Below are 15,190 nucleotides of genomic sequence, written 5' to 3' on the forward strand. Positions count from 1 at the left end.
AAAAATCGGATATGGGTCGTTTCAGGGTGCAGTCTGAACGTAGTCTAAGACCGAAGCCCGTAGCCAAGAATTTTTTTTTTTTAATTTATGAAGTTAATCACAGAACAGACAGTTTTAATTTAGTCCTCTGAAACGGACTGAACAGGAAATAGTTCCAGACACATTAGATTAATTACATTTCTTCAGTCACTTGCACTAAAATAGTCAAGCTAATTGTTTAATCTACAGAGGACATCCACTGGAATAAGGCTGAGGAGGATTCTTCTCTTACCCTGGTCTCAAAGAACTTCTCCAAAACTTGCAGTTCTTCTTGTGACCAGGGACCAGTGTTCTCCGGTGTGACTTTCAGTTGTAGTGTCTGGTAGCTCTTTGGGTTCAGAGCCACCCGACATTTCAGCACTTCGGTCTTAAACATGATGACTCCTGGCTCATTGGAGTTCACAATAGTAAGCTATAGAAAGGAGGGAGAGATGCTGGTTAGAGTTTGTCTGCGTACAAATATAGGAACATGCACAGACAGACACTTTTCTCAGACACAGATTAAACCTGGTAACATATTCAAAAGAATGATCATCATAATTATCAGCTTATTATTGCGTGAAAAGACTATTGTATCACATAATTGCACTCCCTGTTTTACATACATTTAAAAAAATTAATAAATCCCAGCCCAGTATATGGAGTGAGGATTGAATATACGTATGAATACAGATAATTGCTCCATCATCAGACAGGGTATTTAATCTCAGGGTTACACCTCTCTTCCATCCTCAGAAGGCCAAGAGTGTAAAGCAGAGGGACTCACATTGGGTTCCAGTTGGATGATTCTCTGCAGATGCCTCCTCATGATGACCGAGCCCAGGAAGCGCTCAAGTGGCGAACACAGGTAACTACCAGCCAGCCCTGGCACCAGGCACATAGTGGGAGAGGGCAGCAGTAGCACATGCAAGGCATTGTGGGTGAGGATGGTGGGAATCGAGGCCGCCCACGAGCGCTGAGGTAGCTTACGAGGTGGAGGCATACTGGTCGGCATCACTTGGGAACCTGCCCATGCATGAAATCAATGCTATTCAATTCTCCGGTCTGATAAAGTTTGTACCAGTGCCATTGTGAAGAAGTGATATCCAGCACAAAAGTTTTAACAAAATACTCAATAAGTAGCACTTTCTCCATTATGCTTAAAAAAAAAAAAAAAAAAAAAAAAAGCAGCCATTTGAAGTGAACGTATCAGGTTTGCCATAGCTGAATTTTGGGCTTTTACTCACTGGTTCCAGCACGAGGAGAGTGTGAGGCATCTGGAATGGGTGAGTGGAGAGAGGGGTTACCAGGCGACATGCCATGTATGCGTGGGGAGGGGCCTGGCACTTGGGGAGAGCCAGGCCATGTGCCGGTCCTCTGACTGGGAGATACCATGGGGTACGGGGAACTGGGGTCCAAAGCTCCTGCAGTGCAATCAGAGTACAGCCTGAACACACTTCCCAGTATTTATTTTATTCTCAGTGTCACTTAACAAAATCACTAATTAAATAAAAGAACATCAAATTTGTTAAAAAGCCAGCTACTCGGAGCTGTTAAGCAGGTAATGCAACATAAGAACTGTGATCACGTTATTTACCATCAAACTTGTATTAAAATCATATATAATGACACAGTGTCCGATTTGATGTTTACATTACTGTAAAATCCCGAGTGATTTAGATAAACGTTTACTCAAACGTTACAACTTTTAGATTCAGTATAAAATTTACATTGAGCCTTGAATCTAATGAAATTGTCTTACAACTGTCTCTTACAAAAAATTTTTTAACACATTGATTTTCAAAGAAAGAGCATTTTATGAGGGTGAATCAATTGAAAAATTAATTCGTGGTTTTTTTTTTTTTTTTGTCTGTGAAGATTCTCAATCATCCAGGTCATAGTAAACTGTGGGTGGTAGAAATGGGCAACTGGACTTGCTTGAAGATTCTTGAAAACGTTTCACCTCTCGTCCGAAAGGCTTCCTCAGTTCTGTCTGACTAATAGGGAGTATCAGATATTTATCCTCTCCTGGATCAGAATCAGAATTCTGATGACCAGCTCATCTAAGCCCATGTTTACATTAGACCGTATCAGTGGATCATCAGATTAACGTTTTTAAAACGATTAGTGTGCACACAGCAACACCAATACACGATTCGCGTGCACACAGCAACACCAATACACGGATACGCTCGACTCCGCAGGCATCCTGCGCTCCAAATCACTCCGCCCTGAACAGCGAGTGCCCTCTGGAGGGTGCGCACTCCGGCCCTGCGCAGCTCACAGAGCACGCGAGTGAAGCGCACAAGGTGTGATTCGGGACTGAGCCGCTGTGTGTGTGATCCCAGCGCATATCACTTACCACTTGCAAGTGGAAGGATGGCAAGCCTAAAGACAATCATAACTACACAATGGGCAGTATTTGCATCAGTATTTGCAGTATTTTCATACTTTTATACTCTTTAATGAAAGGTGATACAAGGCGGAAGTCCGCGCCGTTTTTCAGCAGTCGCGTCACATGACCAACGCCAGCGAATCAGGAAGGTGGATGTCACAGTGACGTTGTCCAATGACGACGCCAGCTAGAGCTCAGCACAGCGTATCCGCGTATTCTCAATGTTTACACAGCACCGGAGCTGACACGATCTGGATTGAACACGTGGACCCTGGCGGATTCCTGTTTCCCGGCGTTTCCAGGCGGTTTAATGTAAACGGACAGTGCATCCGCGAAGAAAACGAGACAGATACGGTCTAATGTAAACTTGGCCTAAGGTGTCATTGAGGCATCATGTTGGTGTGGGTCACTGGTGGCTGGGTGTGAACGGCGAGTCATTAGGGTAATCAAAGGATTGCCCGTTAGGGTGATCAATGGCAAGCTGACTCTCTCTGTCCTCCTGTGGGTCACCGAAAACAGCTGGGTCCTGGCGTACACCCAGCCGTCTGGGAAGAGCGTCCAATACTGCCTTGTAGATGGTTGATAAATGATGTCTTAGACCCCCACCTCTGTTCAGTGATGGCCGTTCCAGGTTGACAAAAATGGCTTCTTTAACTCCTCGCTCATACCAACGATCCTCTCTGGCTAAAATGGGTACGTTACAATCCTGAAATGAGTGTCCTTTGTTGTTAAGATGAACGTAGACAGCCGAGTCCTGGCCTGAGGAGCTGGCTCTCCTGTGTTGAGCCAAGCGCCTGCATAGCGGTTGTTTTGTTTCCCCAATATACGAGTCCGTGCAATCCTCACTGCACTGAATTGCATACACTACGTTGTCCTGTTTGTGTCTGGGTATTCTGTCCTTAGGGTGGACCAGTTTCTGCTTCAGGGTGTTACTGGGTCTGAAATGTACCGGAATGTTGTGTTTGTAGAAGATTCTCCTGAGTTTCTCAGATAGACCAGAAATGTAGGGAATGACAATGTTCTTGCGTTTGTTCCCGTTATCATCCTTGTCAGTTATGTTCCTTTTTATGCTCTTTAGGAAAGCCCAGTTGGGATAACCGCAATTCTGAAGTGCTTTCTTGATATGATTCTGCTCCTTCTCTTTTCCCTCTAACGTTGTAGGAATGTTAGGCCCTGTCCACACGGCAACGGATTCAGGTGACTCCGATACAATTGCTTATCGTTTCGGCCTGGCGTCCACACGGCACCGGCGTTTTGGGTGCCCAAAACGCAATCTTTTTGAGAACAGGTTCCAGAGTGGAAAGATCTGGCAACGTTGCCGTTGCGAAGTCGTCTGGATGAGTAGAATGGATTTGTTTACGATGACGTCACAACCACATGACTGTGAGTGCTTCACGCCGGGTAGAAGTGTAACGAACTCGATGCAAGTTGTCAACAAATCCTATAACTTGGTTCATGAAACGCGCTTACAAAATATTTTCACTGTGAATATTTATTGTGTAATGGTGCAAAGTGAGAGAGAGAGAGAGAGAGACTCTGCCCTTAGGGCAGAGTCAATCCCGCCAGCAAAAATAGGGAAAAAAAAGGAGCGATCTCACCTCTTCAGATGTTGGTTTAAATCCTACAATACATTCCTCAAAAAGGGCGTAGAAGAGCAAATTAATCCATCAACATGTAGCATTCAATTTATTCCGGACCATTAAAGACGCCGCCTTCCGCGTAGAATCATACGTCATCCTCGCTGCCATATTGGATAGGTCAAAGCGGAGAATAAAGATTCATGTGCTGCGTTTAACTGTACCAACAGGTTTACCGTCCAAACGAGATCACATGGGATTACCTTTCACAGGTGAGAAACAACAAGTTAATCCATCAACGTGTAGCATTCAATTTATTCCGGACCATTAAAGACGCCGCCTTCCGCGTAGAATCATACGTCATCCTCGCCGCCATATTGGATAGGTCAAAGCGGAGAATAAAGATTAGCTGCGTTTAACTGTACCAACAGGTTTGCCGTCCAAACGAGATCACATGGGATTACCTTTCACAGGTGAGACTAGAAAAATACTTTTCATTGTATTTGGTCATTATAATGTATATTTTTATATTTTTAAATAACGCGATATATTTTTAAATAACATCTCGTTGCCGTTGTGTGGATATAGCCTTAGACATTCCTACAACGTTATTCCTATAACGAATGCCCCTATTAGTCAGACAGAACTGAGGAAGCCTTTCGGACGAGAGGTGAAACGTTTTCAAGAATCTTCAAGCAAGTCCAGTTGCCCATTTCTACCACCCACAGTTTTTTTTTTCTATTTTGCATTATTTATTGCAAATAGGTGTCACAAAAATGTGCCATTTTTCTACATAACCTCCTTTTCATTCAATAAAACCGTTCCAGCCCCCAACGAACGTCCGGTTTCCTCTGGGGAATCTCTCTCTCTCTTCCGGACGCTAATTAATGTCACACTTTTGAGATTTTCATTTGAGTCACCCTTATAAATACGTACCAAAAAAAAAAAAAACTTAAACTCATTAAAATAAAGGGAAGTGAATTAACCATTCGTAAGATTTATTATTAGTAGTAAGCACTTATTATGCCCTGATCCCATAACATGCATGCATACAGGACTTCTGCATTTTACTGGAAAAAATAAGAAATTAGTATCAACAGCCAAACCACCACCCAAATCAGTGACCATTCAACCACACCTGTTAATGTTAGTAAAAAATTAGTCCCTGCACCAATATTGTTCACACAGTAATCCCTGCCAGAATCCCTGCCAGAGCCTACACAGCTTAATCTCATAGAGCCTGCTGAAGGCTGCTTCTTAGTAGAGGGAACAGCTAAGGCCAGCTGAAGCCATTATTAAGCTCTTGGGTGCTGTCCCTCTGACACTTACCATGTGGGCTGGCAAAGTTGGAAGTCTGGCCCATAGAAATGCCCAAAGAGGAGGGAGACGGAGTGGGCCCGAAGGGCGAGGGCGCCCGCAGAGCTCCACTAGGGGAATTGGCTGCGTGGATGTTCCCTGCACACAGTCAACTGATGAGAAGTCCGTCTCTCCAACTGTCGCTCTCTCACACACAAATCCACACACACACACACGCTAAAGCTGAAGCAGGACAGCAGCTACAGCTCTATGACTGAGATGAGTGGACAGGCACGGGGCAGTTGGCATGCTCTGACCCAGAATTTCATGTGCATGGTCAGTGAAGATGTGAATATACAGAACCCAAAAACCCACAACGCATATCTGCATAGGTGACAGGCTGGCTGGGTGTATGGCACTTGCAGTGAGTGGCAAAACAATCAAAGGACTAGTTTCTTTTTATGCCCTAATCACCACAATGAAATGCCAAGCGAGTATGGCATGGATTAAGTGGCAGAACTACATACTGCTCCAGGCACTCAGCTTACCTGGTGAATGTGTTGGCATCATTGAGGGTGATGGGGCCACGCTGCCATGGTAGGGGTTGTTTGGAGAAGTGAGGGGTGGATAGACCCCTTGGCCTCTGATTGGCTGTTGGGGTTGCATGTGTGGCATGAGTGTGTCCATGACATCCACACCCACTGGAGAAGGAGGATTGTCATCCTCGTTGACCGAACGACGCCGTGCATCCTGGTTGCTGTCCACAAACATGTTCAAGAACGTCTGCAGTGGAAAATGAAACTTAAGAATTATTTACAAGGCAACTTTAAGTGGTAAGGTTTAGTTTGTTCATCATCACTGTGGTTATCCTACAACATCTCTAAGTAAGCAAAAATGTGAGAATTTCATTGTCTAGCCATCGCTCATCAGTCCACAGACATGAGCTCTAAGGCTGTTTGTCCAAGACCACCCTAAATTTGACTACATAGTAGAGGACTTTTGCTGACGATGTAAACAGTACTTAGTATAGGTAATCGTACGGGACCAAGTAAAATTAAGGATTCAAAACTTTGAAATCACGAGTGAAATTGATCCTTAATTTTATGAGGAACCATACGATTACTTGTTTATAATATACAGGGCCAAATTCATACTTCGGAAGCCATTCAAGTTCACAACATTTGTCATTCACGTTTTCTGAACCAATCAGGGCGCAAGACTATCTTGCATGTTTGAATCAGTTTCTATCACTACGTTCACACTGCAAGGCTTAATGCTCAATTCCGATTTTTTTGTGAAATCCGATTTTTTTGTGAGGTCGTTCACATTAACAAATATATGCGACTTGTATGTGATCCTCAGTATGAACGAAAAGCGACCTAAAAGTGTTCCGCATGCGCATTGCAGGATACGACGACGTCACACGCAGTGAGCATGGCCAGTGTTTACGGAAGTAACCTAAAGTTTCCTGTGTATGACAGTAGCCAGCATGGAGTACCTGGCGATGATGCAGTTGTTGTTGCGACGGAGCCAGAACATGCACAATAGCCTGATGTTAAGGAGGAGGTTGAGAAGGAAGAGGGCAAGGGTTTTGGCTCAGGCGTTCTGCGGGGTAGTGACTGCAACCTCCGTTCAAAGGAACATCAAAGCCATGTTGTTGTAACTTTTTTTGAGAGACCCGCCGCCTACTTCAGCGCAGAATAGTGACGTTTGTGGCTTGTTGATGACGTGTAAGTCGGATGAATGCGACCTGGCGGTTCAGACTGAAGTCGCATATGAAAAGATCGGATAGGAATCGGAATTAGGACCACATTATTCAAACGGCCTGGGTCGGATTTGAAAAAATCGGATCTGTGTCGTTCATATTGTCAATAAAAGATCGGATACAGGTCACATATGGGCGGAAAAAATCGGATTTGAGTCACTTCAGCCTGCAGTGTGAACGTAGTGTAAAGCGTCTTTCATCATGACACGGCGACACGACACGAGGATTTTGAAAGTGGTTTACAAAATTTTATTGGAACTTCTTTACAAAAGCCATTTTGTTGACAAAATTTGCTAATTTTTGTAACCGTAACCAGGCAACGAACTAGCCAATGGCATTTCAGAAACACGGCCCCGTGTTAAGGAAAAAAAAAAGCCCTCCTCGATTGACCAATCAGAATTGAGTAATTTGGCCCTATGTATTATGATGGTGGAAAGAAAGAAATAATTATGGCTAAAAATCAAGGCCTTTATACCTTTAGTCCAGGAGCTGGATAGAAGCCTTCTACGATCTTGGTGTTATCAAAGAGGCTGTAGGCACCATCACGGATGGCCACCACGCCTCGACTGCGGCAGTAGATGTCGATGCAGTACATGTTACGGAAGGCTAGACGGATATGGGTGGGGGACTGCGGTAGGATGGAGAAGCACTGGTAGGCTGTGTTGGTCCTCTGGGTCAGACCCAGCATGGGCACAGTTGGCAGTTTGTTGATAGCATTCAAAGGGGCCTGCGTGTCTGACAGTACCTGAGAGCGCAAAAAGAAAGGAAAAAAAAAAGTTAATACATCATTTGATATTTCTATTAAGGTGCAGGAAACTGGCTGGAATATCGCCAGTGATAGAGCTGGATGGCTGTAATCAATTTAGCTACACACTGCCAGGAAGTATTGTAGAGTACATATTCTAAGCTGATTTGTTCCATCTATTTTTCTGAGTGCTGTGAAAAGTATAACGCACAGCTGTCCAGTCCGACCCTACTCCTGGAGATTTCTATTTTAATTTCAACCATCACTGAACAGGTCTGTAGTTGCATTTCAAATATCAGAATGAAGTTTGCTGAAATTAAACTCAGCAGGGTATTCGGCAATAAAACATCCGTTTTAGAACATTTAAGTCCATAGAAAATAATCTAAATGGACCTGTAGTAGCTGCACCACACTGGGGGTCTTGTTGAACATTTCCTGGAGCTGGTGAAGGATGATGTTGTGGCAGTTGCTGCAGCCTGAGTTTGGCCCGACCGTGCCCAGAGCAAGGTGGAAGCGTTGGGTTACAGAGTTCCACTGGATTGTTACCTTCAGAAGTTACATCATATTGAGCATTACAGGCAATGACGATACCAAATCCATTAGCCACGTACTAATAAAAAAAAAGTGAGTATCCAGTTTACGAATATACTTACAGAGCTGCCTTTTGTGTTGCCATAACACAGCACTAATTTCCGATAGTTATACAGCCGTATTTCAGAGAAGAGGCTCAAGTAGGAGGGAATTTCTGCGAGGGGGAAAAATTCGACAAATTTAGTTCTACTGAGAACTGCATGGTGGCACAGCAGGGTCCCCAGTTCAGTCTGTGTAGAGTTCTGCATGTTCTCCCTATGGTTTTCACTGGGTCCTCCGGTTTCCTCCTACCTTCCAAAACTATGCCCTTAGATAGTAAATTGCTCCTAGTTGTTAAATTAATGCTTGTGCATGTTGCACTGTGATGAACTTTACTCACCAGGTAAAGCACGTGAGAAATCCAGCACACACTCATACAGCTGGCTGATGCTGTTCCAGTCATTTAAGAACATTTCCACCACCTTCCGTCCTCCTACCGGCTCCGACAGCGGGTTCTCATATGTCAGGTAAACATGTCGTGTCGAGGCTGCATGAACACACACAGCCAAACTCATAAATGCCGAAGCACACACCAGTCCAATCTCGAGTGACGCGATCAATAAAAAGTTTATTTCTAATATGCGTTAGTCCCCATTACACCAAGTCCAGTGCTGCTCTACTAAAAGCCAGCAAGGAATAATTTAATCTCACCCTGTTCTTTACTTGAGGTGCTGCTGAGGGGGCAGTTGGCAAAGACCAGCTCTGCCACCCATGTGCGGTTATTTCGGCCCTGCAATCTGAAGGTGCAGTCCAGCAGAGAGCGATCCAGAGCCTTCCTCGTCTCCTCACTCACACCTTTCGCAGGCGGTACCCTGAGAGGTGAGGAACAGAGGACTACATAACTAAGCCAACTAAATATAAACAAAAGACTGGCATATAACAATGTCTTTAAGCGCATGCAGCTTGAAATTACTTGTAGCTTCAAGCACACTGTAGCCTGAAACTGAAACCTGTACATGATTTACATGAAACTGCACACCATATAGTGGCATATAACCTTTTACGAGCGGCTCACCTGAGAAGACGAATAGCGTGACTACATCCATCTCCTTCAACCTGGACCCCTTGATGAGGAATCTCCATATTAGACAGCTGAGGATGAGGACAAATAAGATTAATTAAAGCTACACGGACTTTCGATTTCATAAAATTGGGTGAAATTTAGTTTCTTCTGAAATTTGGTCATTGTGAGATTTATTTCTGCAATATCTTAAAAAAAAAATCCATTCTGTGGCTGGGAAGTTATTTAATTTGAGGGCATTCCTGAGCAAATAATGCGCATGAAATTGCTCGCTTTGCGCAGTCAAGCAGACAGAGGAAGTCCAGTGTGCACATGCGCAAGTTTACCACCTTCTTCTTCTGGATTTCACGGCAGCCGGCATCCATAGTGTTGCATTACTGCCATCTACAGGTTTACCTTGACCGTGCACTGACAGTTGCATCATTCTGTCGCTAAACGAACAGCTGATCACACCAAGGTGCTCGCTGACCGCCGATATTTATTAGTTTGGTCTTGCGTTTCCTTTCCTTCACAACATAATGTCTTTTCTTCTCGTGTTCCGTTAAGCCAGTATCTCACTGGGCTGCGACAGCTTGCGACAAATTGCGAACGTCATTCGCGAGAGAGTTTCAAAAGCGTCTTGAAACATTCGCGGGGCTTCTCAATTTCCTCGCATGAGTCGCAAAATGTCACTCCTTTGTCGCTGAAATTTTGAACATGTTCAAAAAAATTTGTGCAACAGGGGCGTCATGGCTCAGGTGGATAAGGCGCCATACCATAAATCCAGGGACCCGGGTCCGATTCCGACCCGAGGTCATTTCCCGATCCCTCCCTGTCTCTCTCTCCCGCTCATTTCCTGTCTCTACACTGTCCTATCCAATGAAGGTGAAAAAGCCCCCCAAAAAATCTTTAAAAAAAAAAATCGTGCGACAAAATTTCTCTCAAAATAGCCACAAACGTGTCGCAAAGTCGTTGCGAAACTCTTCTCAAGTCAGTTTCCGTGAGGCTTCCTCTACTTCCCTGCCTGCCGAGGGAAAGCCGGGCTGCGACAGCCTGCGACTAGTTGGAGACACAACAATTACGGTAAAATATGCAAATATCAATTCCGTGTGATTCCAAGTGAAAATTGTCGCTAATTCGCATATTTTATCGCAATTGTTGTGTCTCCAACTAGTCACGGGCTGTCGCAGCCCAGTGAGTGACTACAGTAAGGGTAGTATGTCTTTCACGTTTCATTTGCATCCTCCATTTTCCTCTCCTGTTTCAAATTTGTATCCCACAATGCCTTGCGCGAACGGGAAAGCCCACCATGTGATGCATGATGTAGTATCTTGAATCGTGTCATGGTGAAGCAGGAAAAAAAATGGCGGACAATTCAGGGCCACGTGGCCCTAAATTCATTAATTGTTCTATTTAAAAAAAAAAAAAAACTAATAAAATTGGAAGTCTGCGATTTGAATTCAATAGCCTTCGGTCCACTAAACAAAAATAACAGGGTGTCAGGAAAAATTCTTTTTATGACCTACACTTGAAAAATCTTAAAGGCAGTCTACCTTTAAAGTGCATATCACGGGTAAATTCAGGAGCAAGATCAATGTAATTCTCCTATTTTATATTAAACTTTGGTCAAATATCGGTCACATTCTGCATTCTCTGCTATTTTTTTTACCTTGCGCAATACCAGAAAAATTCAGTTGAAATCAAGCCATTTGAGGCGAATTGGTCCACCTCTGAAAAAAACTTGGCGTTTGGATTTCCCGGCAAACACTGATTTTCGTGACGTCGCGTGCGGGACGCCTCCCTCTGAATCCTACGTCAGCGCTGGTTTGTTTATGAGAAAACAACCTGGTGGTTTTCTGCAAATTTCTTCAACGTTATTGCGTAATTATTAAAATGGTTAACAGATGTATCGTAGGAGGGTGTAGCAACACCAATCTTGATGGGATTAGTACTCATCGTTTCCCAAAAGACCGGACAAAGAGAGAAATGGGAGCGCTTGGTCTACACAGGCTGTGCACTGAAACCGTGCAAAGCTCGCGCAGCCTGCTGGCGCTTCCGCAGGTGACGTCACGAATCTGGCTCCAGACTCCCTTGGGATTTTTCCAGACGCGTTTTGTTATTTTATTTTTTTCTGCTGTAGACAGATGGCCTTGTGCATAATCACCCTTCTGGATGAGTGTGTAAAGGAACATACTTTCATATAAAAAAAAACCATGAAATTGGTCCAGAATATGCACTTTAAGAATCCAAAAAACACATCTACATATTAGATTGCATATACATGTAATGTAAAAACAAAACAACAAGAGCCTTAAACTCGTATGTAAATCTGTACTGTACCTCAGCGCGCAGGCCAATGAGAGGCATGTTGGTATCACACATGGCTACCAGGTGAGCCAGCTCTTTATTGAATGCGCACATCTCCCCTGAGCGCTTGGGCTTTTTAGGTTCAGTAGCACCCTGCTCCGCTGACAACTGCAGAACAACATCCATTTCACATGTTTCAGATTTGAAATTTAATACTTTTATTTATTTATGCCTCCCAAAAATTACAAGAGAGGGAAAAGAAAACTACATTTACCCAATTTTTTCACTCATACCCCAAATCCGCAAGCCAGTCAGCCAAGATCTTAATTCTGCACTGCAGCTACAAGAGTAATGTAACTAATATGAAATAAAAGCCTCTCATACAAATAAACGTTTACAAATTTTAAGGTGAAATATGTACTATGTGCATCTTCCAGATTTTTAGTTTTTAAAAAAATCGTCCATTTTGTTGTTTAACGTGGAATGATAAATTGTGCACAGGAGAAAAGTGACTCTGGTTGTCCAATATGGCTGTAAATTCAATGTTCAATTAAATTTTTAAGATTTCACGAGTCACACTCCGTCTTAAATAATATTTAAGACCTGAATATTTATTTATTTTCATGTTCTGTACAAACATACTAAAACACCATGATTCTAAACAAATACACTGCGCAACTGAATAATGAGCCATTTATAGCAGGTTATGCTCGAGCGGGGGCGGCACGGTGGTGTAGTGGTTAGCGCTGTCGCCTCACAGCAAGAAGGTCCGGGTTCGAGCCCCGGGGCCGGCGAGGGCCTTTCTGTGCGGAGTTTGCATGTTCTCCGCGTGGGTTTCCTCCGGGTGCTCCGGTTTCCCCCACAGTCCAAAGACATGCAGGTTAGGTTAACTGGTGACTCTAAATTGACCGTAGGTGTGAATGTGAGTGTGAATGGTTGTCTGTGTCTATGTGTCAGCCCTGTGATGACCTGGCGACTTGTCCAGGGTGTACCCCGCCTTTCGCCCGTAGTCAGCTGGGATAGGCTCCAGCTTGCCTGCGACCCTGTAGAACAGGATAAAGCGGCTAGAGATAATGAGATGAGATGAGATGAGATGCTCGAGCGGTATCAGAATGAGAAAGATCACTGTCTCTCGGACTTCCTAAAAAGCGACTCATTGGCCACATTAGGGCAATTCCATGTAAATGTCAACCTCACCATGCAAAAATAAAGCAACATGTAATACATCAAAACCACTCCCAGAGATATCACCTAGGCCTGTATTTTACAGATGTGAATAAGTTGAACCAATTTGTAACCAACCTAATACGTCACTGTCAGTCTTTCTTTCTTATAATGTAAACCCCAAGCTAAAATCAACTTTGATCATGTACAATTCTATATTATTGCCACAAGCCACAGAAATGTATGCTAAAATCCACAAAACAATAGCCATCCTAAATATTATTTAAGAACTTTGATAGTTTTAGCTGATATTTAGAGTTTTTCAAAGGGTTATGGTGGTTAAATTGCTGATTTTCTAAACATATGCCATGTCTATTTCAGACGCGTCACATCCATAACGCTGACTTTTCCTTCCGAAACTCTGCATGAAATACAAAATATTTTAAACAAAGATTTTTTAATATTCACCTTGGACCCCTCTATCAAATCTCATCTCATCATCTCTAGCCGCTTTATCCTGTTCTACAGGGTCGCAGGCAAGCTGGAGCCTATCCCAGCTGACTACGGGCGAAAGGCGGGGTACACCCTGGACAAGTCGCCAGGTCATCACAGGGCTGACACATAGACACAGACAACCATTCACACTCACATTCACACCTACGGTCAATTTAGAGTCACCAGTTAACCTAACCTGCATGTCTTTGGACTGTGGGGGAAACCGGAGCACCCGGAGGAAACCCACGCGGACACGGGGAGAACATGCAAACTCCGCACAGAAAGGCCCTCGCCGGCCACGGGGCTCGAAACCGGACCTTCTTGCTGTGAGGCAACAACGCTAACCACTACACCACCGTGCCGCCCCCTCTATCAAATGGATATCTCCATTTCGACATTAGGTTTACAATTTCACAGAGTTTGATAAAAATGTACAGTCACCCAAGAAAAGTGATACTTTTTCTGTCACATCCATAACGCATCTTTTATTGGCATTTTCTGGCATGCCCTAGATGTACTATGGGAATTGTTCCTGTTCTATCACTTCTCCAGTATGGTACAGCCTTAAAATATGCAACACCTGTTTAAATACTGGGAGACAATAAAACATGCACTGGGTCATTTGTTGCCATTTTGAGTTGAAGTGTCACATCCATAACGCTGGAACTGCTCCATATTCGTTTTTGTTAACCGTCAAGTTATAACTTGTATAAATGGTAGAAAACTTTATTCTGTAACCAACACTCAGTAGTGTTTCCCACCTTCCTCTTAGTACCAGACCGGGTCATGCGGCCAGATGAAAAGTCCTGCACCAGCTTCTCAAGGTCGGGCTTAAACTGCTGCAGCAGCAGAGCACACGGCAGCCCATCCTCCCCCTCTGGCTGACTCACTGACAGGAAGTAATACTTATACTGGAGCTCTGTGGGGTTGCTGGGGATGTCAAACATTTCCACCACCTGAGAAGAGAAGCGCAGCAGAGCTTTAGACCATGAGACAAAATAGAAGAATTTGTCCTCACAAACAATCCACAGAGGAGGCTTACAATGTAGTACTGTGGGAGGCGGGTGAGTCTGATGAACAGGCGGTGTTTTGTAAGGTTGCCCACAGGATGAGAGGCGGCGTTAGATAAGTGGAGAGAATCTGTGCTCACTGTGGGTAGATGCTTCACAGACTGTCTGCACCGCTGCTCACCCAGCCAGAACCTAGTCAACAGAAAAATAAATGATTAAACGTCAATCTGCAATCAGCTTCCGTATGAGAGAATAACAATTTGCCTTTAAGAGAAAGAAATGTATTACTTCAGCTGCTGTAACCATGTGACAATGCGCTTCATGTCATCATTGATAGTTTTCTCAATGTCATCCAACATTGACTGATCTGCAAAACAAAAACGCATTAGTGACTGGCAGTTCATGGAATACTGTTCATATAGCCAAAACTTTTATTTTATATTTAACAACAGGGATATTACACTCATGGTCAGGGTGAGGGGTCTCAACAAATATTTCAATTCTGTTGCTCCGCCCTTTTTAAGGCAGGTAGACGTTTTGCTGAATTGACAAAAAGCCTGACGGTCTACCAGGATCATCCCCTGCTGTTCACTATGCAGAGGTTTCTTTAGAGAGAACTGTGCAATCACTTCTGTTTAGTGGAGAGTCTTTAATTAAACTCGGTGAAAATTTACATCTGTACCACACATCCAACATACCCGAAATGACAGTGGCACCAATAATTTTGCTAATTATTTGTAATGCATACTGTATATGGGGGTGGCACAGTGGTGTAGTGGTTAGCGCTG

The 15,190-nt window shown here is 43.8% G+C and overlaps 1 protein-coding gene across 2 annotated transcripts in view; it reads right to left on the bottom strand.

Moving 5' to 3' along the window:
- The window catches only part of med14 (mediator complex subunit 14), a 37,058-nt gene that overhangs the window by 8,090 nt on the left and 13,778 nt on the right, over positions 1-15,190 (bottom strand). The window contains exons 12-26 of one of the 2 annotated variants that reach the window (XM_060929803.1): positions 14,691-14,769; positions 14,435-14,594; positions 14,154-14,348; positions 11,767-11,901; positions 9,442-9,518; positions 9,078-9,238; positions 8,767-8,913; positions 8,450-8,541; positions 8,190-8,342; positions 7,527-7,796; positions 5,835-6,069; positions 5,320-5,445; positions 1,266-1,442; positions 806-1,044; positions 272-451 (exon numbers count right to left, since the gene is read on the bottom strand). In XM_060929803.1, coding sequence (XP_060785786.1) covers positions 272-451; positions 806-1,044; positions 1,266-1,442; positions 5,320-5,445; positions 5,835-6,069; positions 7,527-7,796; positions 8,190-8,342; positions 8,450-8,541; positions 8,767-8,913; positions 9,078-9,238; positions 9,442-9,518; positions 11,767-11,901; positions 14,154-14,348; positions 14,435-14,594; positions 14,691-14,769 — 2,426 coding nt within the window. The remainder of the gene's footprint in view (positions 1-271; positions 452-805; positions 1,045-1,265; positions 1,443-5,319; positions 5,446-5,834; positions 6,070-7,526; positions 7,797-8,189; positions 8,343-8,449; positions 8,542-8,766; positions 8,914-9,077; positions 9,239-9,441; positions 9,519-11,766; positions 11,902-14,153; positions 14,349-14,434; positions 14,595-14,690; positions 14,770-15,190) is intronic. The other variant, XM_060929804.1, reaches the window with a different exon arrangement.

Source organism: Neoarius graeffei, chromosome 9 (assembly GCF_027579695.1).
Source record: "Neoarius graeffei isolate fNeoGra1 chromosome 9, fNeoGra1.pri, whole genome shotgun sequence".
Taxonomy (NCBI): domain Eukaryota; kingdom Metazoa; phylum Chordata; class Actinopteri; order Siluriformes; family Ariidae; genus Neoarius; species Neoarius graeffei.